The sequence below is a fragment of the Syngnathus leptorhynchus genome, chromosome 12 (genome assembly GCF_054491065.1).
Source record: "Syngnathus leptorhynchus isolate UIUO chromosome 12, UIUO_Slep, whole genome shotgun sequence".
Classification (NCBI taxonomy): domain Eukaryota; kingdom Metazoa; phylum Chordata; class Actinopteri; order Syngnathiformes; family Syngnathidae; genus Syngnathus; species Syngnathus leptorhynchus.
In genome coordinates this window covers 1,384,383-1,406,222 of record NC_141206.1, presented here as the reverse complement: position 1 = coordinate 1,406,222, position 21,840 = coordinate 1,384,383, and the positions used below count along the sequence as shown (strand labels likewise).

Here is a 21,840-nt window from a genome sequence, read left to right as displayed (position 1 = left end):
AGCTACAGTTAACTAAAAGGAATGTCCCTTTAAACTAAACAAAGGACATCTTGCCTAAACAAAGAAGCCCTGCTCATTGTTAGTGAAGACTTACAAAACAAACACAAAAGTAACATAAGGACAGGAAGGAAATATAAGGCTGACCGGGATCAAAAGACATTCCTTGAACCAAATAGAAAGCATTTAGTTTAAAGGAGAGTCGTAAACTCGGAAAAGATAAGGCCCCCTGGTCTGGCAGGCCAAGGCTTTCATTACTCCAACACAAAGTGCGAAAGTTAAAAGCCATCAAAGCAAAGCAAAAAGACAAAGGAAAAAAGTAACACCGGCCAACCAGCCCCGCTCAATACCAAAGAACACCCCAAAACACACAAAATAGCCTCCACGGGGTGCATAAACAGCTGTAAGGGCAGTCAAATTCAACGACGCCAAATGGACCGTGGTCTTGAACCAGTAAAACATTACAAAACAGGCAAACGTGTGAGCAGCGTCCTGGGCACCCAGTCGGGGCACGTGCAGATGGTCACCATGGGGCTGGCACGGCGAAGTTCGTTGGTTCCGACGAGCACGAGGGAGCGGAACCTCCCACAGGAGATTGTTGTTGACTTCCGGAAGGGTCATGCCCAACACCTGCCGCTGACCATCGACGGAGCTGTGGTGGAGAGAGTGAGCAGCACCAGATTCCTGGGGGTGCACATCAGTGAGGACCTCTCCTGGGCCACCAACGCTGCGTCGCTGGTGAAGAAAGCTCAGCGCCACCTGTACTTTCTGCGGAAACTCAGGCGAGCAAGTACTCCTCTTCCCATCATGACCACATTCTAACGTGGCACCATTGAGAGCGTCCTCTCCAGTTGTATCGCTGTGTGGGGTAGTGGCTGCACTGAATACAACATGAAGGCTCTGCAGCGCATAGTGAACACTGCTAGTAAGATCGTTGGGGCCCCGCACCCCTCCCTGAAGGACATTTACACCTCCCGTCTCACCCGCAAGGCGACCGCGATTGTGTGTGATGTGAGTCACCCCGCTCACTCTTTGTTTGATCTTCTGCTCTCTGGGAAGATGTACAGATGCCTGCACTCCCGCACCACCAGACTCGCCAACAGCTTCGTACTCCAAGCTGTCAGGATCCTGAATTCTCTCCACCCTCGGCTGCTTGACGTCTTTTGCGCTTTATTCTGGCTGTCTGCTGTATGCACGCTTGCTCCATTTTGCTCCTCTTATTTATCTATTTATTTATTTATTGTTTATTTATTTGGGTTATTTGCTTATTACTTATTCATCGCTCTTGTCTATTCGTTTTTACTCTTTGTGCTATTTGCTTGTATGTGTTGTGTAATGTGTCTAGTCACCGTGGGACGGTGGGAAACGTAATTTCGATCTATTTGTGTGTCTTAACGTGAAGACATTGAAAGTAAAGCTGACTTTGACTTTTGACTTTGAGCTGCGAGGCCAAGGCGAGGGACCCAGTCAGCGCCGGCCGGATGAGCAGGATGGCGGTCGTGGAGTCACGCCGGTCCCGACCGATGTGCGCAGCCATCCCGGCTCCCAGGGAAATAAAATATCAGATCCGTAACTATCTGCACATGTCGAGGTGCGGTTTAAGGCACCAGCATCGCTGGATGGACAAATAGAAATACAGAAAAAGAAGAAAAGAAGGAAATAAAGTGGAAAAGAGAAAACACTGCTCGGAGGCTGCCACTCACAGCGGCGCCATACCAAAAAAAAAAAAGTATTTTACGTATGTTGCCCGTGTGAGTTGTTAATGCATTTTAAACCAAAATAATGTAATCCTAATTCTGGTCAGGTGTCCTGAAATATGTGTCGAGATAATAGCCTTTCCGTTCAGGCGTCTGATAGGTTGTTGTAGTTGTGGCTTCTCTGTGACGTTCCCCCTGCACCCATTGAATTTGCCACTGCTTGTCAAGCATTTTGCTGCAGGTCGGATTTTAACGCGACGATGTTTATTGTTCTGTTCAGTAGTGTTTTAGCGGCTTCGCTGGCTCTTCTTTTCTATCAGAAACTGTATCATCCCTTTTTCTGGGTGGATTTGAGGTATTATTTGAAACTCCAGATGTACAAAAAGTCGTTGAACGCTCGCATGAAGCAAGGAATCATCACATATTTGGACTGCTTTCTCCTTCAGACGAGTAGGAACCCGAACAAGCCCTTCATTCTCTTTGAAAATCAGAGGCTGACGTATCAAGATGTGGACAGAAGAAGTAACCAGTTTGCGAACGCGTTCAGGGAGAGTTCTTTAAAACAAGGAAGCATTGTCGCTCTGTTGATGTACAACCACCCGGATTTTGTTTGCGTATGGCTGGGACTTAGTAAACTGGGATGTGAAGTAGCGTTTCTTAACACCAACATTAAAGCCAAATCGTTGCTTCGCTGCATTGAGAGTTGTGGAGCCAAGACGCTTGTTGTGGGCAGAGGTATGTGGGCACACTCCCTTTCACCTTGTACTCCACATTATGTTTCACCGAATCAAACAAATAATTCGGAGGACTTTTTACTTATTTTGTTGAATGATGGCTCATTGTGTCTGCAGGTTTGGATAATTTGGTGGAGCCCATTCTGCCTGACCTACAGAAAGACAACATATCTGTGTGTGTGATGCATCACTCACCACTTTCTGAGGGTTTCATCAGTTTACTCGATAAAGTGGAAAATATGTCAACAGGAAACAAAAGTGGCCCACCCCAAGTTAACATCATGTCCAACTTCCTCTTCATATTTACTTCTGGAACCACAGGTATTGCATAAGTATTGTATCACCATATGTTTATTTTTAATAGTGTCAATAACAACTCTTTATTTATGACCTCATTACTCACACATCAATGGCTTACAAACGTATTCATGATGGATGGATGGATGGATGGATGGATGGATGGATGGATGGATGGATGGATGGATGGATGGATGGATGGAAATTGCTATCCAGAGATGCCTGAATAACATTCAATCTGACAACAAATACGTATTTTATTTGCAACCTCAAAATACCAACAGGTCTTAAGTTGACTTAAAAGACACATATCATGGAAAATTGACTTTTTTTGCTTTTAAAATCATTTTCTTGTGTATTTGGAGACTCCAGGAGTGTAGAAAAGTGAGATCTATTCCTCCAGGTGCTGCAGAGATGCTTTTATGATCTATTTGGGGGGCTATCATTTACTCCGTTCAGATTTCTCAGTTTTTTTTATATATTACATCACATCCGCTGGGGAGGGACAAACCAAACAAGGTAATGGGTGTTGCCAAACGGAAATCAGAGTAATAAACATGGCAGATTCTCAAATCTGCCATGTTTATTACCAATCCGCCATGTTTATTACTTGGAGAGACTTTTCTAGTCCAAACAACTCAATGATGTCGAAGTGGAGAGATCAACATGTTTCGTTGTTGGATGCATCAATCCACACAAATCATTGCACCATCCCACAACATCAGAACCTCAAAGAAGTGCCTGGTCAAATTTCATTTTTCAAGCATTGTTCCCACATTTGTGGGCAAAGTCCTGCTTGTTGAAGGAGTGTTTAAGAAACTTTTGTCAGTATAGAGAACGATTCGCCGAAAGACTTCGTTTCATTTATAGTTCAGTTCCTTCAATCTATGGAAACGACGGACTCAGTAAAGCGGTAAACTTGAGATGACACAAAAATAATAAACTGTGTTTAACTTTGTCTAGGAACTCATTCTTTCTGCTAATTTTGGAGCTGTGAGCTCTGTTTTCACTTCTTGTGGGTGTATTTGGAGTAGTTGTATCAGATGAATTGCATTGAATGTGCTATATTATTGTTGGGGAACACAATAATGTGGTAAATTTATCCGTTAGCTTCTTGCTAACGCTAGTGCTACCATTAGGTTACCGTATTTTCTGGACTATTGATGAATTTGTTGATCCATACTGGTTGTACACAGTGCTCTGCCAAAATGTTTCAGTACGTTTTAGTACGACTAGTAAATTACAAGGTCGCATTGCTTCCCAGCAACCGTGGTCAGGGGGCGTCACTGAATAGCTGTTGTACCCGAGAGGCTATTTCATTTCAAGATAGGCTGCTCCGTTAAAGTTTCGACTAAATTTACGGATCGATATAGAAGGGAAACATAGGTAAGCAGTACCAATGTGTTAGATCGAACTTTAGTCTTCATTTTCTACATGCTACCCCTTGGCAATATAATCAGGAAGTTCGGCATCTCATATCATTGTTACGCGGACGACACCCAGCTATACCTAAAACTCAACCCCCCACCCTCTGCAACCCAGCCTCATCCATCTCCCTCATCCATCCTCTCACTGTGTCTGGAGGAGATAAAGGCGTGGATGAATCTCAGCTTCCTACAAGTCAACAGCGATAAAACCCAAGCCATGTTATTTGGCACTCCCCATCAGATCCATACCTGCCCAATCACAAGCATCTCATTCGCCAGTCACACAATCCCCCTCTCAGCCACTGTCACCGACCTGGGTGTGATACTGGACTCTCAACCTAGAGTCACACATAAAACACATCTGCAAAACCTCCTTCTTCCACCTCAGGAACATTTCCAAACTCCGCCCCACACTTACCCTGACAGATGCTGAGAAACTTGTCCACGCCTTTGTCTCCTCCAGGCGAGACTACTGTAACGCACTCCTCATCGGGATCCCTAGCAAGAGCCTCCAGAGGCTCCAGTACATCCAAAACTGCGCTGCTAGGATCCTGATGAGGGTGCGGAAAAGCGACCACATCACACCCATCCTCCGTTCTCTGCACTGGCTCCCCATCAAATTTCGAATAAATTATAAGATCGCCCTCCTCACTCACCAGTGCATCCTCGGACATGCTCCCCCATACCTCAAAGAACTCCTTGCCCCCAAATCTGACACCCGAAACCTCCGCTCAGCCAATTCTCACCTTCTCCGTGTCCCCAACACCAAGCTGCGCACCATGGGCGATCGGGCCTTCTGCCATGCAGCCCCCACACTGTGGAACTCCCTCCCCGACCACTTAAGAGCACCCCAATCCACTGACTCTTTCAAAACCGGACTTAAAACTCACCTCTTTACTTTGGTATTTCTGTAATTCCTGTTTTTATATCCTGGTTGTCGTCCAGTTGTTTTATACTTGTCCTTGCTTTTTATTCTTGTTTTTACTTGCCATGTAGCACTTTGAGATTCCTCCGAATATAAAGTGCGTTATAAATATAATTTATTATTATTATTATTATTATTAATTCCGATCAATTTATCGGAGCTCGTTTGAGAAAAGCGATTGTTTACACTTTGCCGAGGGTCATGGGAGTCTGCGAGCTGAGGCTCATGGGAGTTTGCGGGTGGCTAATGCTATAATGATAGCTGCTATACACACGAGGTTATTTCATGTCAAAATAGGCTGCTCTGTTAATGTTTCGAGAAAATTTACGGATCAATATGGAAAGGAAACATAGGTAAGCAGTACCAATGCGTTAGATCAAACTTTAGTCAGTTCCAATCATTTTATAGGTGCTTGTTTGAGAAACGCGATTGTTTACACTTTGCTGAAGCTCATGGGAATCTGCGAGCTGAGGCTCATGGGAGTTTGTGGGTGGCTAATCCTATAGTGATAGCTGCTATATGCACGAGGCTGTTTCATGTCAAAATAGGCTGCTCTGTTAATGTTTCAAGTAAATTTACGGATCGATATGGAAGGGAAACATAGGTAAGCAGTACCAATGCGTTAGATCAAACTGAGAATAATTGTCAATTGATTGTCTATGTGAAGCCCTTTGAGACTGCTTGTGATTTAGGGGTATACAAATAAACTTGACTTGACTTGACTTTAGTCAGTTCTGATCATTTTACAGGAGATAGTTTGAGAAACGCGATTGTTTACAGAGGGCTCATTGGTTATTGGCTAGTGGATGCATACCGCAACCCTTGTCAACTTCAGTTTGTTGCAGTATAACTTCTATTTTATGCGCCTTTTACTCCGGTGCGCCCTATATATGAAATAATTTCTAAAATAAAAAATTCTATGAGGGTGCGCCTTATAATCCAGTGCGCCTTTTGGTGTAAAAAATACAGTACTTGGTAGGTTGAATTCAGTGCTTGTTTACATGACGTTCATAAATATTGTGAGGGGATTTATTTTATTACGTGTTATGTATGGTTGTATGGACAAGTGTTCTGCTGTTGATATCTTTAAATCAATAAAAGGTTTGCTGTAAACGCTACCTCTTTTAAATAAAAAAAAAAAAAAAGTAAACACTACCTCAGCTAAAAAACCCTACAAATTAGTCAACCAGACAGGGAGGCACACATAATGCGGCCGGGGGATGGGGGGGAGAGATGTGAAGTATCTCTTTTGTATTTAAAGAGACCGCACTAAACTGGCTTGCTCTGAGCCCCACATCAGAACAAGTAGTAAAGAGGGTCCTGTGATGGTATCAAAACGAGGTATTCAGACAAAAGCAACGCTATTCCACTTTATATAGACCACAACTAAATGAGTAAAACATTAAACAGTAGAATTTATTAGCGTGATACGTGGGCTTTAACCAATGTGTGTTACACACGCAAGACAAAGAAGCGTGTTTCCGACAGTTGTCAGTGAAATAGGCGTTTGTCAGTGATGGACGACGAGGTTTGTTGGCACTTGACCTAGATAGGGATGATTACATGGATGTACGAAAAAACACTTGCTCCTGTCCTCACTGTCCGTCCCTTTTTTTAACTTTCTTATCCTTCATCCTAAAATGGGTGTCCATCAGTGACAGATGGACAGACCAATACGTCCCTGGGACAGAATGCCCACCTCTGCTCTATTATGAATTGAATCATTAGAAATTAATCTGTTAAAATGTTGTCTAGAAATGATGTTCCTTTCTGTGTCAGGTTTCCCAAAGGCAGCACGTGTGAGTCACCTTAAAGCCATAATGAGTATGGCATTCTTTCAGATGTGCGGCGCTACATCTGATGACATCGTCTATATCCCTCTTCCTCTTTACCACATGTCTGCTTCCCTGTTAGGCATTGGAGGATGCATACAGCTTGGTAAGAACGTCTGAGAAGAGTAGACAAAGCTCAGCATCACACATTGACATCTTTCCTTGGATGTCTACAAGTATGTAGAATGCTTGCTTCTCTGTGTGATTAAGTATCTCAATGAATCAATCAATCAATCAATCAATCAATCAATCAATCAATCAATCAATCAATCACAACCATTATTTAATTAGTAAATAAAAGGCACTGAGGCAAAAAGGTCTTTTTCACGTGTGCTCTGGCCAAGGGGGCAAAAAACAATAAATGTCATAACTATACCAAGTACAGTACAGTCAAACCTCGACATACGATTGCTTAAGACAAAGGTGTCAAACTCAAGGCCCGGGGGCCAGATACGGCCCGTCACAACATTTTAGGTGGCCCGCGAAGACAAATTGTAGATGGACTTCATATGTCAATACTAAAATTGCAAATTGTCGTCACTTTTAAAAACTACAGATATTGGTTGCAATTTCTATTACTATTCATGTTTTTAAAATATTTAAACGGTTTTTACTAGTCTGATTTCAAAGCTAGTATTTGTTGTGTAGCTTATACTCTATATAATATAAGGCATTGACAGTCATAATGGCTCTGAAGGAAACTATGAGAACAATACGGCCCACGACAAAAATGAGTTTGACACCCCTGGCTTAAGCATATGAATTTTTCAACATACGATATGGAATTTGATCAAATATCTGACTCAACATTCGAAATAATTCCCAACATACGTCATCTTGGTTAGCCCGCTAGACGGCAGCACGTCGGGATGACGTCAGTTAGCGTTCCAAGAAGGCTAACGCAAATGGTAGTAGTGGTGAAAAAAGGAAAAAGGTGATGAGTCGTTCATGATACATCATATGACGTAGGTCCCGGAACGAATTAAATTTTTTTGTAGAGATTTGAATGTATACAAAATAATACATTACAATTACAGTACAATTCTAGTGTCTAATCTAGTCATCAAGCGACCATGCACCTGGAATGGAGAGCAGTAACTACTGTATTTACATCAGAGTATGCAATGTCGTTTTAATAGCCTGGTAGTCATAATCACTGATACTACTTGTACATGTGTTTGTCTTCAATTTGATCAAAGGTGCAACTTGTGTCTTAAAGAAAAAGTTCTCAGCCACTCAGTTTTGGAAGGACTGCGTCAAATACAATGTAACAGTGGTGCAGTACATAGGCGAGCTCTGTCGATATCTGGTCAACCATGCCGTGGTAAGATGAAATTTCCCTTGTGTCATGTTCCACGATAGGGATAGGTTTTCCCATTTATTTACAGTAGTATAATTTCACAGAAAATTGCTTTCCTTGTGATATTTTATGTGCTTCTTGTCAGGTCAGGGGAAAAAAAAAATCATTCTAGATCACTAACTGAATGATGGAATTCTGATTTTATTCTTCACTTATTATTCATGGTTTATCTGAGAATTATCTATTTTATATCAATAACTTCATTTATAACATAACATAGTTTTAAAATATTGGAAATTCCTGATAAGTCTTTTGCTAAAAAGTGATTCCACAGTGGAATGCCATAAGGAGGCATATGATAATGAAATCAAACGAACATTCATATTCTCCTAAATTTTAAAAATAATGTGATGAATAGCTCAGTTTAGTTGAAAATGTCTTCCTATAAATGCAGGTTCCAGAAGAGAACAGTCACAGTGTTTGGCTTGCAGCCGGAAGCGGGCTTCGATCAGATGTGTGGAAGGAATTTGCTGAACGCTTTCGTACACTCAAGGTCAGAGAAGGTTATGGTTTAACTGAGGCCAGCATAGGCTTCCTCAACTATACTGATGAGATTGGACCGATTGGGAGAGCAAGCTACTTCAACAAGGTTAGGATTTTTTTTTTTCTGGTAGTAGTCTTATTATTATCAGTTTATCTATTACCAGTGATTGCATAATGCAGTGTTTCCCAACCACTGTGCTGCGGCACACTGGTCTGAGAGATATTCGGCTGTGCCGTGGGAAATTGTACAATAATAGTTATGGAGTACATTGTAAATCGGATTGCCAAATCACTGGTCAGTACCTTACACTGTCTAAAACCTTTGTAAAAAAACTCACTTTTATTAAAAAAATACAATTTAAAAAATCTATTGTGTTTATTTATTTATTTGTATTCAATTATTCCACTTTCTCTATATATACATACATAGGAATAGGACGTTACTTATATAGCACGCTCACAACGTCCATCCATCCATTCTCTGAAACGCTTTGTCCCTACGGGGGTCGCGAGCATGCTGGAGCCTATCCCAGACGTCATCGGGCAGCAGGCGGCGGACACCCTGAACCGATTGCCAGCCAATCGCAGGGCACACAGAGACGAACAACCATCCGCACTCGCACTCATACCTAGGGACAATTTAGAGTCTTCAATCGACCTAAGCATGTTTTTGGGATGTGGGAGAAAACCGGAGTACCCGGAGAAAACCCACGCGGACACGGGGGGGAACATGCAAACTCCACACAGGAAGCTGGTGTAATGCCTAACAGATTTTTGTTGGTGGTGTGCCTCGAGATTTCTTTCAAATGAAAAGGTGTGCCGTGGATGAAAAAAGGTTGGGAAACACTGGCATAATGTATCTAATATTCTCTTGCAAGAATGAACAAGGTAAAAAAAAAACTTAAAAAACTAGCATAAGGCTACCATATATTTTTAAAACAAATATTAATACAATGTCCTATTTGACTAGAAATGCCCATCGAAAATAATTTTGGAATTCTTCAATGTTTAGTCAATTCATACTCTGATCAGTAACATGATAAATCGAATATTGTGATAAGTTGGATGGTTAGTTCTGAAACAATTCTGATTCTACAGCTGTCAGTGCCGTTTGAACTCCTGAGATATGATGCACAAACATATGAACCATTCAGAACTGTGTCTGGAAGATGTGTACGAGCGCACTTAGGTAATTCCTTGATCTGTATGTACACCATTACAACATATATTCACAAGTTGAAAGACGTTTTATTAGTCTGGCATCACTCTTGAGTACTGTATTTGAGCAGGTGAGGTTGGTATCCTGGTTGCCCCTGTGACGGCTATGAACCAGTTCTTGGGTTACGCTGGAAATAAGGTCCAGTCTGAAAAGAAGTTGATCAAGGATGTGTTTGTGATGGGTGATCTCTATTTTAACACCGGAGACCTCCTGCTGCAGGACCACAGAGGTTTTCTTTACTTCCGTGACCGGATTGGAGACACTTTCAGGTATCCATCAACAATATTTGTGTCAGAACACATTTTCCACATCAAATGATTTTTCATGTGTCCATCGTGAGGCGATTGTGCATATTGGCTTTACAACATTCAGAGAAAATTATAAGGTCCCTTCAATAATTAGGTTTTTTAAAACACATGGTCCTTTTGGGCTCAATGGGCACTATATTCGGTTCTAACCACCAGGTCACCGTGGCTCTATGATTTGTCATGATTATAGTGTATTGTATTGTGGGCAACATGGTAGCCATGTATTTAGCATGTCTGCCTCACAGTCAACAGGTTCTATTTGTACTTTCTGTGTTTGTATGGCTTATGTCTGAGTGCTTTGGCTTCCTCATACTTACATATATTAAAAAAATGCTTGTTAATTGGGCCCTTTATTTTGCGAGGGTGGATTCTTGTTTGTATGTGTTTTACAATTTATTTACAACCAGCCACTAGTCCAAAATCAACTGGAATAGGCTCCAACTTACCCTTGATCCCATTGAGGATACGGAGATGTTCAACTGTTTCTTGTGCCAATGATGGTATTCACATTTTGTGTTCCAAAAAATGCTCATGAATGTTGTTAACTCATTTATTTTATTTTTGGGAAATTTTTGTTTATGATCCCTCAATGAGAAATGCATTCAATTAAAGTGCAAACATTAAATATAACCATTAAAGGAGCCATATCATACGAAATTAACTTTTGGGGGGCTCTTAGCCATGTTAAAATGTTAATTCATCACCAAAAATACCACAGAATGTTGTTTACAGTCATGTATTTATCTGTCTGTCTATCTGTCTGGCCGTCCGGCCGGATCAGTACTCCGCAGCAGATCAGTACTCCACAGAGGCATCTGAATCCACAACATCAGGAGCCAATACAGGAGGCGGTGACGCCGGAACCCCTGAAACCAAGGACACAGACACAGAAAGAGATGTGGGGTAACGTGCGGCTGGACGTCGCAGCCCTACCGGACCCCCTCGGATATCCCCACTGGCGAGTGGGTTGGTGCGGGTGCAGGCAAAGGAACTTGGCAATGAGGCTGGCACCCAGGAGCGGGCCAAGTCGTCTTACCCCTCCCAGTCCACCAAGTACTGGAGGCCCCTGTCACGCCGGCGGAAACAGAGCAGTGTACGGACTGTGTACACCGGGTCCCCATCAATAGGGCGGAGGAGCCGGCGCTGGAACCAGCGGGCTTTCGTGAACGGCCCGCACTTGTGACACTTGGAGAGTGGGGTGTACCTTCATGGACCAGGAAGATGAAGCCGGACTACTGAGGGATTGATCATTTTCCGGACGGGGTACGGACCGACGAATCGCAGAGCCAATTTGTGTGACTACACTCGAAGAAGAAGGACCCTCATTGACTGCGATACCCTCTGGCCGACATGGAGCGGTGGCGCTGGCGTGTGATGTTTGTTGGCACGGAGGATGGTGGCGCGGGCCAGAATCCACACCCGGTGGCACCGATGACACATGCCAATGCAGACGGCAGGCGGCGCTTCTCTCTTGGAAGGCGAAGAGCGGTGGCTGATATCCGTAAACACAGTGAAAGGGCAGACTGGTGGAGCGGGAGCGTTACGATGATGGCTCCTTTCAGGCAGTTTAGATGGCACTTGGAGCTCCACTCCCGCACAACCCCGGTCTCTCAGTCGATGTGGGGATTGTGTTGCCGCAACCAGGAATGACCAAGGATGAGGGGTTGGACTGATAACAGGTGAACCTGGACGGTTTCTTGATGATTACCGGAGAAGAGCATCAGCACTGGAGAGGTGATATTGCTGACTGTTCCTATGATGCGTCAGGTCGAGTGCACATGCAGGAATGGGTTCAGGCAGGGACAGATCGCAGCTTCCAAGCGAGGTTGATGTCCATGATGTTGGCCTCTGCTCAGGAGTCCACCAATGTGGACAAATCGTGAACTTCTTTATTGATCCGCAGACGAGCTGCCATTAAGGTTTTGCAGCCGGTGGGAACGGGGACTGTGGTCGAACTCACGCGGTTCTCCCCGACTCCACTTGAGCTCCTTCCTTTTCTTGGACACCCAGCCGTTTGGTGCCCCTCGCCTCCACAATAAAGGCAGAGGTTGGCGGGCAGTCGCTGCTGGCGCCCCTCAGGAGAGAGGGAAGCTCGACTGATTTTCATCAGCTCTGCTCTGTCCGGCCCATCTGCTCGAGAAGGACCCTGAACGGTCCGGTCACCTAGCCTCTGGGTTCGGTTCCGAACCCACGTAGAGTGACATCGACCCCGTCCTTTTCACTGCCCCTGGTTGCAGAGATTGATCCGCGTCGTCAGGTCCACGGCTTCGTCTAGTATGAAATGAGCTTGATAATCATCCAGACTCATAAAAAAATATCGACGATAAAAGATGGGGTTTACAAATTCTGACTGACAGTAATGCAGAAGTTCAGGACATGTTCCAGCAGTGGACGACCCCCCCCCCCTGGTGGATCCAAAGCAGCTCCCGCGATGCCTCGGTGACGGAGGAGCTTTGGTCATTTCCCGAGCAAATGCCTTGAAGGAACCACATGCGGGCGCTTTGCCGGTCTAACTCGGCCATTCCACATAGGAGGGCCTTACTGGTGAGGTGCGTGATCGTAAATCCCACCTTGGCTCCCTCTGAGGCAAACGTCTGTGGCTGGAGCGCAAACTGAATCCATCAACTTAAAAGAAATGGCCAAACTCTGTACTGGTTGACGTCAAATCGCTCCGGATTTTCCACCTCGGATTCCGGAAAGCCCTCTACTGGCATGAAGGAAGTGGGCTGACGCAGCTGATCTGGACGGATGAGCGCTGGAGCAGATGCGGTGGCTTCGCCAACTTGCAGTGCTTGCTGCAACAGCTGAGTAAGGTGCTGGACTTGAGCCGAGAGCTCCTCTAGCCGCGTTTCAGTGTGTGCCGGTTGCTCCATGGGAGGGGAGGGGAGGGGAAAACAGTGCACGCTGGTTGTGATTTGGTCAATTCGTCATTCTGTGACAAGAACAGACGGGCAGGACGACCAAATGTGACACACTGTTTATTGGAGAAATGAGGGGATCGGGCGTAGAGTTCAAGGAGCGAGATGGAGTCGTGGTCAGTGATTGGGCGTTCAGTCAGGGTGGTTGGCGTATAGGCTTGGTCGTTGGACGGGCGCTTGGTCACGGTATTCGGGCTTGATCCGTCAGTACACGGAAACCGGTCGGCAACTAGGAGGCAACGAGAGCAACAAAGAGTACGGACAGGTAGCATACTGGGACGAGCTGACAAGGGAGTGACTGATGTGTGGTGTTTAAACAAGAACTTGTGCAGGAACAGGTGTGGGTGATTGACTTAATGGAAGGGGCTTGGCTGTGAATGGTATCCATGGTGATTGAGTGACAGAGTACCGGCTGGTGACAGGTAGCACGGCACGTTTATTGATGTTGTGTGTGTGTGTGTGTGTGTGTGCGCGCGCATCAGTGTGTGTATCCATTCATTCATTTTCTATACCACTTGTCCCCACGGGGGTCGTGGGTGGCTGGAGCCTATTACAGCAGTCATCGGACAGTAGGCGGGGGACACCTTGAACCGGTTGCCGGCCAATCGCAGGGCACACAGAAACGAACAATTATCCGCACTCCCACTCATACCGAGGGACAATTTAGAGTCTTCAATCGGCCTACCAAGCATGTTTTTGGGATGTGGGAGGAAACCGGAGTGCCCGGAGAAAGACTAGATATATCAAATAAATGTAATATAAACAACAATTTTAATGAACCATCCTTGTCAACTCCAAATCATTAATTCCATCAGAATATTCATCCTCTGTGTCAATTAAAAAAAAAAAAAAAAAAAACAGCTGTTAACCCCAATTAGTGTCCCTCGGGTCTGAGCAACATGACTGAGCTGGACATTCACAAAGCAATTAGTAGTGACTGGCCTTCACAATCTTGGTAACTTGCCACAGCGGCGAAACGTTGCAGCCTATTACTCTTATGAAACAGTGTTTTAAGGGGCCTCTTAAATTATTGAACCACATACTTACAAACATGATTGTCAATAAAAAAATGTGATCTAAATATGTATGAAAAGAGGAAACGGGCAAGAACAAAGGAGAGAATGTGGATATTATCAAAGTGGTTGTTAGCAATTCCCATCCATCCATTTTCTGAACCGATTTGTCCCCACGAGGGTCGCGGGTGTGCTGGAGCACATCCCAGCTGTCATCGGGCAGTAATCGGGGGACACCCTGAACTGGTTGCTAGCCAATCCCAGGGCACACAGAGACGAACAACCATCCGCACTCGCACTCACTTCTAGGGGCAATTTAGAGTGCTCGATCAGGTTACCATGCATGTTTTTGGGATGTGAGAGGAAACCAGAGTGCCTGGAGAAAACCCACGCGGGTACGAGGAGAACATGCAAACTCCACACAAAGAGGTAGAAATGAACCCACACCCTTCTAACTGTGAGGAGGACGTGCTAACCAGTCCTCCACCATGCCGTGTGTGCGCGTGTGTGTGCGTGCGTGTTTGTATATGTGTGTGTACATGCTTATAGTTATAGCTATTACCACCAAAAATGGCCTGAGCAATATACCCGAAGGGTTCGGCCCAAAAAGATTGCTGAACAGTACTTCCTTAAAATTAATAATAAAATAATAATAATATAAAAATACTTACTAAGACTAATAATAATAACTAAGACTAATAATAATAACAGTTATGGTTATAGTTAGTAATTTGATTATGTATATTTTGAGACACAATAAAAATTAAAAGTAAATAGTCTAAATGTTTTTTGCAGATGGAAAGGTGAAAATGTGTCCACTCTGGAGGTGTCTGAGGTTTTATGTCTTCTGGATTTTATTCAAGAGGCTAATGTTTATGGAGTCACTGTACCAGGTTTGTAATATTTCTACTTTTTTGTTGTTTTTTTTGGGATGTTTTGTTATATGTCTTGTCACCGTGTGATAGTGGGTAACTTCGATCTCTTTGTGTGTCTTGGCATGTGAAGTAATAGACAATAAAGCTGACTTTGACTTTGAGTGATAGACAATAAAGTTGACTTTGACTTGCTGTTCATTGCTGCACTTGCATGTGATACTGTGTGCAATGAGCAAGATCTTGTGATAAAATGTTCCATTTATTGTTTAGTGGGAAATTGTTTTTAATATCCATCCACATATCCATCCTTTTCTTATATACCTACAGTAACTACATCAGCGATAGTCAAGCTCTGGAGAAGCTTGATAATGATCCTTATCAATAAGACCTGCAGAAGCTTGATAATAACCCTAATCATTTGAATCAGGTATCATTTCTGGTAAGTAAGGAGGGAAACTTGTAAACCAGGCAGGACAGCAACTCTCTAAGACCGGAGTTGCCAAGGGCAGGACAACCAAGTATAACACGAATTTAGTAGCCCTTAGTACCCGGAGAAAACCCACGCAGGCACAGGGAGAACATGGAAACGCCATACAGAAAGGGCCGGAGGTGGTCCTATTATCCATCCATCCTTTTTCTGAACCGCTTAGTCCCCACGGGGGTCGCGGGCGTGCTGGAGCCTATCCCAGCCATCATCGGGCAGTAGGCGGGTGAACTGGTTGCCAACCAATCGCAGGGCACACAGAGACGAACAACCATTTGCACTCGCACTCACACCTAGGGACAATTTGGAGTGCTCAATCGGCCTATCAAGCATGTTTTTGGGATGTGGGAGGAAACCGGAGTGCCCGGAGAAAACCCACGCGGACACAGGGAGAACATGCAAACTCCACACAGGGAGGGCCGGAGGTGGAATCGAACCCGCACCCTCCTAACTGTGAGGCGGACGTGCTACCCACTGCGCGACCGAGCCGCCTGGTCCTATTATTATTATGATTATGATTATTATTATTGTTATTATTATTATTGCATTGTTGTCGACCCAACTGTAATTGAAGTCTACCTATATTTGCTTAAATTCTTGGTGTTAGCTTTCCATTTCCATTTTGCAGAACTAGTGAAACATGTTTGCTTGTGTTGTGATTGTGATATTGTTTGCAGGATATGAAGGTCGAGCTGGCATGGCTGCCATTGTATTAAAACATGAGCACAAATTGCATGGTCCAAAACTCTACTGCCACTTGGTTGAAACTCTACCTGCATATGCCTGGCCATGGTTTCTCAGAATACAGGTACTGTATGTCAGGGGTCCCCAACCCCCGGTCCATGGACTGGTACCGGTCCGTGGGTCACTTGGTACCGGACCGCCAAGCCGCACAGAAAGAAAAAAAAAGATAATTTTTTTTATCGATGTTCAATTCATTCTGGTCAAGATGCTCGTCCCGGTCACGTGACATGTTTTCCCAGTCAAACCCGCAAAGCTAGCATAAATGAGTAAGAATTTCTTATGAAAAATGTAAAAAAATTGGCAATTCGCTCCCGATTACATCCGTTGCTGTCTCTTGACACAAGACGCTCGTCTCGGTCACGTGACATGTCACCCCAGTCGAGCCTGTGAGGGAAGTAAAATGAGCAAGAAACAGAAGTTTGGAAAGCTTCTTCGGAAAGGGAAAAAAGCCCAATGAAGAGACTGAACAAGAGGCTACCACTTCTAAGAAAAGGAAAGTTGCATTTAAAAGAACATTTCTGGAGTCCTACTTAAAATATGGATTTATCGCCACAGGTGACTTTGACGCGCCAAGCGCACTCGGCACATGTGGCGACAGGCTAGCTAACGAGGCAATGAAGCCTTCAAAACTGCTTCGGCACATGGAGACCAAGCATCCTGCATTAAAAAAAACCTTAACCACTTCGAGTGTCATTGTTTCCGATTACGCCTAGATGGGACCGGCACGTTTCTGAGAAACAAGCTTGGTGCTCCCAATAATTCGACGTAATGGTGAGTTTTATTTGTATGTGATTTATATTTGGTTTTATGCCAGTCGTATCATTTTATTTCATCGTATTTATATATTTATTCTAAATGTATTATTTATTAATATAAATGTATTACTTATTTATATAAAGGCCGGTCCGCAAAAATATTTGACGCGTAACCGGTCCGTGGCGCAAAATAGATTGGGGACCACTGCTGTTGTCATCTTGTGAACCGACGTTTGTATTTTTACACATTTTTACCCGCTCAATTTGTGTTTTCAGCCCTCTTTGGATGTCACTGAGACTTTTAAGCAACAGAAGGTAAAGCTGGTCCAGGAAGGATTTAACCCAGAAATCACAAAGGATCACATGTATTTCTTAAATATCACTCAGAAGGATTATCTTCTCCTCAATGTATCTCTATACAAGGATATTGTGGATGGAAAAATCAAACTATAGTATTTGAAAGAATTCTCTGACAAGTAATAAGTGTCACATTAGAGCAGGGGTGGCCAACCCGCGGCTCACGAGCCGCATGCGGCTCCTTGCCTGATTTCATGCGGCTCCTTTACATTCATATCAACATTTGTGGTATTTTTTATTTTATTTATTTTATTTTGCACTGGCCGAGGTGGTGGCCTGGCAGTGATCTACCGCGACACTCTCAAGCTGTCTCCTCTGTCTCTACCTGAAGTGTCCTCTTTTGAATATCTGGCCTTCAAATCAAAAACTCCGTCCAAGATCAACGCTGTTCTTATTTACCGGCCACCCAAACCACACCCATCATTCATCCCTGAGTTTCATGACCTTCTCACCTCCCTCTGCTCCCTATCTTCCAATAATATAATACTGGGTTATATGAACATTCATATTGAAAATCCCTCCTCCGCCCTGGCCGCTGATTTCCTTCATGTGTTGGACGGTCTCAACCTCACACAGCATGTTGATGCTCCCACACACGCCAGGGGGGGCACTTTAGACCTGGTCATCTCAGATTCTCCATCAATAATCTGGCAGTACATGACCTGGGTGTCTCCGACCACAGTGTTATTTCCATGGACATTTCCTGCCCCCCCCCCCAGCCAAAACGCGATATTCATTTTCGCAAACTTAAAAACATTAACCCTGCAATTTTGCACTCTGACCTTCAAATGCTGGTTAACCTTCCTTCACCTACCGAATTGGTTGAACACTACAACCATTCCCTTCGCTGCCTCCTGGATGTACATGCCCCTCTCAAGACAAGGACTGTGTCTTTCTCCCGCACTGCCCCCTGGTTCACTGATAAGCTGCGCAGAATGAAAACTGCAGGCCACGCCATTGAAAGTCGTGCTAATTCATCTGGCCTGGTGGTACACAAGCTGGCATACAAGAAATATCAGAAGGCCTATGCAGCAGCCCTTAAAGAAGCCCGGTCCATCTACTCCTCAAGCATCATCAATAGCAGTCCTGGAAATTCAAAGCAGCTTTTTACCACCGTAAATCACCTCAACCCCAAAAACCAAACGCATACAGAATCAACAGTAGAACAATGCAACAGGTTCCTTGTCTTTTTCAAAGACAAGATCACTTCCATCCGGTCTCATCTCTCAGGCTGCCCAGCACCATCTCTGCAATCTGCCTGCCCTCAACTTCCACCTTTCAACACCTTCGCTGCTGTCACTCAGTCCGAAGTTGAGAGTTTCATTAAAAAAAAAATGAAACCCTCCAACTCCCCCTTGGACCCCATTCCTACAACTCTCATCAAATCTAACCTGTCTGCCATAAGCCCTCTTATCACAAAAATAATAAACCACTCACTAAACTCAGGCCATGTCCCGCCATCACTCAAAACCGCTGTTATCAAGCCACTCCTGAAAAAACCCAGCCTCGACCCAGAATGTCTCTCCAACTACTGGCCCATCTCTCTTCTTCCATTCCTGTCCAAAGTCCTTGAAAAAGCTGTTGCCATACAGCTACAGGAACACCTCCAATGCCACTTACTATTTGAAACCTTCCAGTCTGGTTTCCGCACCGCCCATAGCACAGAGACAGCACTGCTGAGGGTAACCAATGATCTCCTCATCTCTGCCGATTCTGGATCCCACTCCCTGCTCATCCTCCTTGATCTCTCAGCAGTCTTTGATACCGTCGACCACCAAATACTCCTTAACCGTCTCCACACCAACATTGGTTTCCATCTCTCCGCACTGGACTGGTTCACCTCATACCTCGCTGACAGGACAGACTACGTCAGCCTGGGCTCCTCCAAATCAAACACAGCCCCTGTCATGTGTAGTGTCCTTCCATTCCTTGTACATGCTCCCCCTGGGTCAGGTCATCCGCCGACACGGCATCTCTTTTCACTGCTATGCCAATGACATCCAGTTATACCTCCGAACTGACCCCAATCCACGCTCCACTCCGGTCCCCTCATAATCACCCACTCAGGCCCTTTCCAACTGCCTGGAGGAGATTAGGGCGTTGATGAGTTACAACTTCCTTCAACTGAACAGTTCCAAAACCGAAGCCATACAAATTGGCACCCCTCACCAGATCCAGTCATCACCCATCACCACCATCTCCTTCTGTGGTCAAGATATCCCCCTTTCCACCTCTGTTACCAACCTCGGGGTGAAATTTGACCCAGACCTTACCTTTGCCAACCACATCAAACATCTGTACAAAACCTGCTTTTTCCATATCAAAAACATTTCAAAACTCCGCCCCTTCCTCACCTTTTCCGATGCAAAAAAACTCGCCCAGTAACGCCCCTCAATACCTCAAAGACCTCCTTACCCCTCACACATCCACCCGTAACCTCCGGTCACAAAGCTCCATCTGCCCCGTACATGACTCCGCACCACGGGAGACCGAGCTTTCTGTGCCGCTGCCTCCCACATCTGGAACTCTCTCCCTGCGCACCTACATCAACTCCAGTCTGTGGACACTTTTAAAAAAGAGCTTAAAACTTCTGTTTAGAAAGGCTTTCCCCGGCTCCCCATAGGTGTCTCCTCTGTGCTTTTATGCTTTTATTCTGGTTTCTTGTGTTTTTATTGCTAGTCTTATTTCTGTAGCACTTTGAGATTCTTTTATAAAAAGCGCTTTACAAATAAAATTCATTATTATTAATATGGTATTTTCGTCAAAAGCGCATGCGCATGAGGTGAAATCCCGCAAAGGAGGAGGGGCAAACCCATTCGAGAAAACAATTAGTGCTCATGTGTGTGATGTGGCTCCTTGCGGTAACACAGTAAAAAAATGTGGCTCTTAGTCTCTGACTGGTTGGCCACCCCTGCATTAGAGCAAAAGAAATTAATAAGTTATAAATCGGTATTTAGCAATGGATCATCTTTGGCAATAACAATAATAATGTATATGGCCTTTTAAAGAAGAGAATACATTAATATCTCGCTACATCATGGTTCATTTATCACAGCTTCAGCACATTGTGGAATTAAAAAACCAGAAACAATCAACAATTAAAAAATGAAAAATAAAAATTCTAAATTGAGGAATTATGGTACGAAAGTTGCCCGCACGCCAGCAGAAGGCAGGTAGTGCCCATACAATTGCAGTACGTACACTTGTACCTTGTTATAAAAAGGATTGTACCTTATCATTTTTTATAATAATAATAAAAGACTTCATGTTTAAAGGATGTACACTTGTGTCACGATCAGAGACGGAAGCACAAATCTTTATTAAAAAGGGAAAGGGTAAGTGGAACGCTGGTCCTGCCCGTCTGGCTGGTGTGGCTGAGCAGAAGAGCGCAGCGCGGAGTCGGAGGCAGGCAGGCATGTGGTCGAGGCAGGCGGCGATCAGAGCGTGGTCAAGGACAGGTGAGTAGTCAGGACAGGCAGCAAGCAAGGCGAGTCGTGTCACAACACGGGCAAAGTCGGCAACAGGAATCGTTCGGGCAGGGCACAGTGGGCAGAGCACAGTGAGCAATGGCGTGACGGGCAGGGTAAGGAGACAAACCGACAACCACTGGCTTGATTCACAGGGTTGAAATAGAGCCGACCTAACGAGCAGTGGCAGGTGCTGGTGATTGTTTTGATTGGAGGCGTGGCTGGGAGTCAGGTGACGCAGGGATGTGACAGAATCCACCCCCCAGGGACAGCTCTCGATGTCCCAAAAACAGAACCCGACCCGGGGTGGGTTACTCTGACGCGTCAATACCAGTCTGACAAGTCCGAGTCATCTGATGAACACGTCTCCCAAACGCTGTCATCAGGTGGCCCAATAGACAATTCCCCATCGTCAATTGTGGCATCTGGAGGCGCTGGCCTGGGGGCCGGCACAGAATCAGAATCAGCTTCATTGGCCAAGTTTGTGAATGCCATACAAGGAATTTAACTGCGGTTGATCTCAGCCTCTGTCCAACATTTAAGTGACTAACAACAATCAGGTGACCGACGACATTTAAGTGGCAAGAGCAGGATGTTATTGCCCAGTAATGTCTCTGAGACTCTGAGTGGTGTGAGTTCATCAGAGCAACAGTCTAGAGGAAGAAGCTGTGTCTGTGTCTGGTTTTGACATACAGCGCTCTGTAACGCTGTCCAGAGGAGAGTAGTGCGAACAGACTATGAGTGTGAAAGATTTGTAGAGATGTTACTTGCACGTTTCCTGGTCCTGGACAGGTACAAGTCCTGGATAGATGAGAGGTTTGTCCCGATTATCTTTTCCACAGTCCTGATTGTCCGTTGCAGTCTGTGCTTGTCTTTTGTGGTGGCCGATCCAAACCAGACAGTGATGGAGGTACAGAGGATAGACTGGATGATGGCAGTGTAGAAGGT

At 44.7% G+C, this 21,840-nt stretch overlaps 1 protein-coding gene across 7 annotated transcripts; it reads left to right on the top strand.

The window, feature by feature from the left end:
* Window positions 1-966: 966 nt before the first annotated feature.
* LOC147047779 (long-chain fatty acid transport protein 6) lies at window positions 967-20,699 on the top strand. Of its 7 annotated transcripts, XM_085925679.1 has the most exons (11): window positions 967-2,429; window positions 2,546-2,601; window positions 2,678-2,749; window positions 6,992-7,085; window positions 8,109-8,233; window positions 8,664-8,858; window positions 9,851-9,941; window positions 10,042-10,240; window positions 15,006-15,103; window positions 16,247-16,377; window positions 17,345-20,699. In XM_085925679.1, exons 1-11 carry the CDS (start codon window positions 1,955-1,957, stop codon window positions 17,519-17,521), a joined length of 1,713 nt encoding a protein of 570 aa, XP_085781805.1. In that variant the 5' UTR covers window positions 967-1,954; the 3' UTR covers window positions 17,522-20,699. The 7 variants fall into 7 exon arrangements, 5 of the variants coding, with proteins under 5 accessions (XP_085781805.1, XP_085781804.1, XP_085781806.1 ...); XM_085925678.1 differs by having other exon boundaries at window positions 971-2,429; window positions 2,546-2,749; window positions 6,992-7,015; XR_015067710.1 differs by having other exon boundaries at window positions 973-2,429; window positions 2,546-2,749; window positions 6,857-7,015; window positions 16,247-17,084; window positions 17,345-17,451.
* Window positions 20,700-21,840: the final 1,141 nt, after the last annotated feature.

Coding starts and splice junctions, on each gene's coding strand:
- LOC147047779 (XM_085925676.1), top strand. CDS start 1,955: ATGTTTATTGTTCTGTTCAGTAGTGTTTTAGCGGCTTCGCTGGCTCTT. Junction 10,241..15,005: donor CGGATTGGAGACACTTTCAG/GTATCCATCAAC, acceptor TGTTTTTTGCAG/ATGGAAAGGTGAAAATGTGT. Junction 15,104..16,246: donor TTATGGAGTCACTGTACCAG/GTTTGTAATATT, acceptor TATTGTTTGCAG/GATATGAAGGTCGAGCTGGC.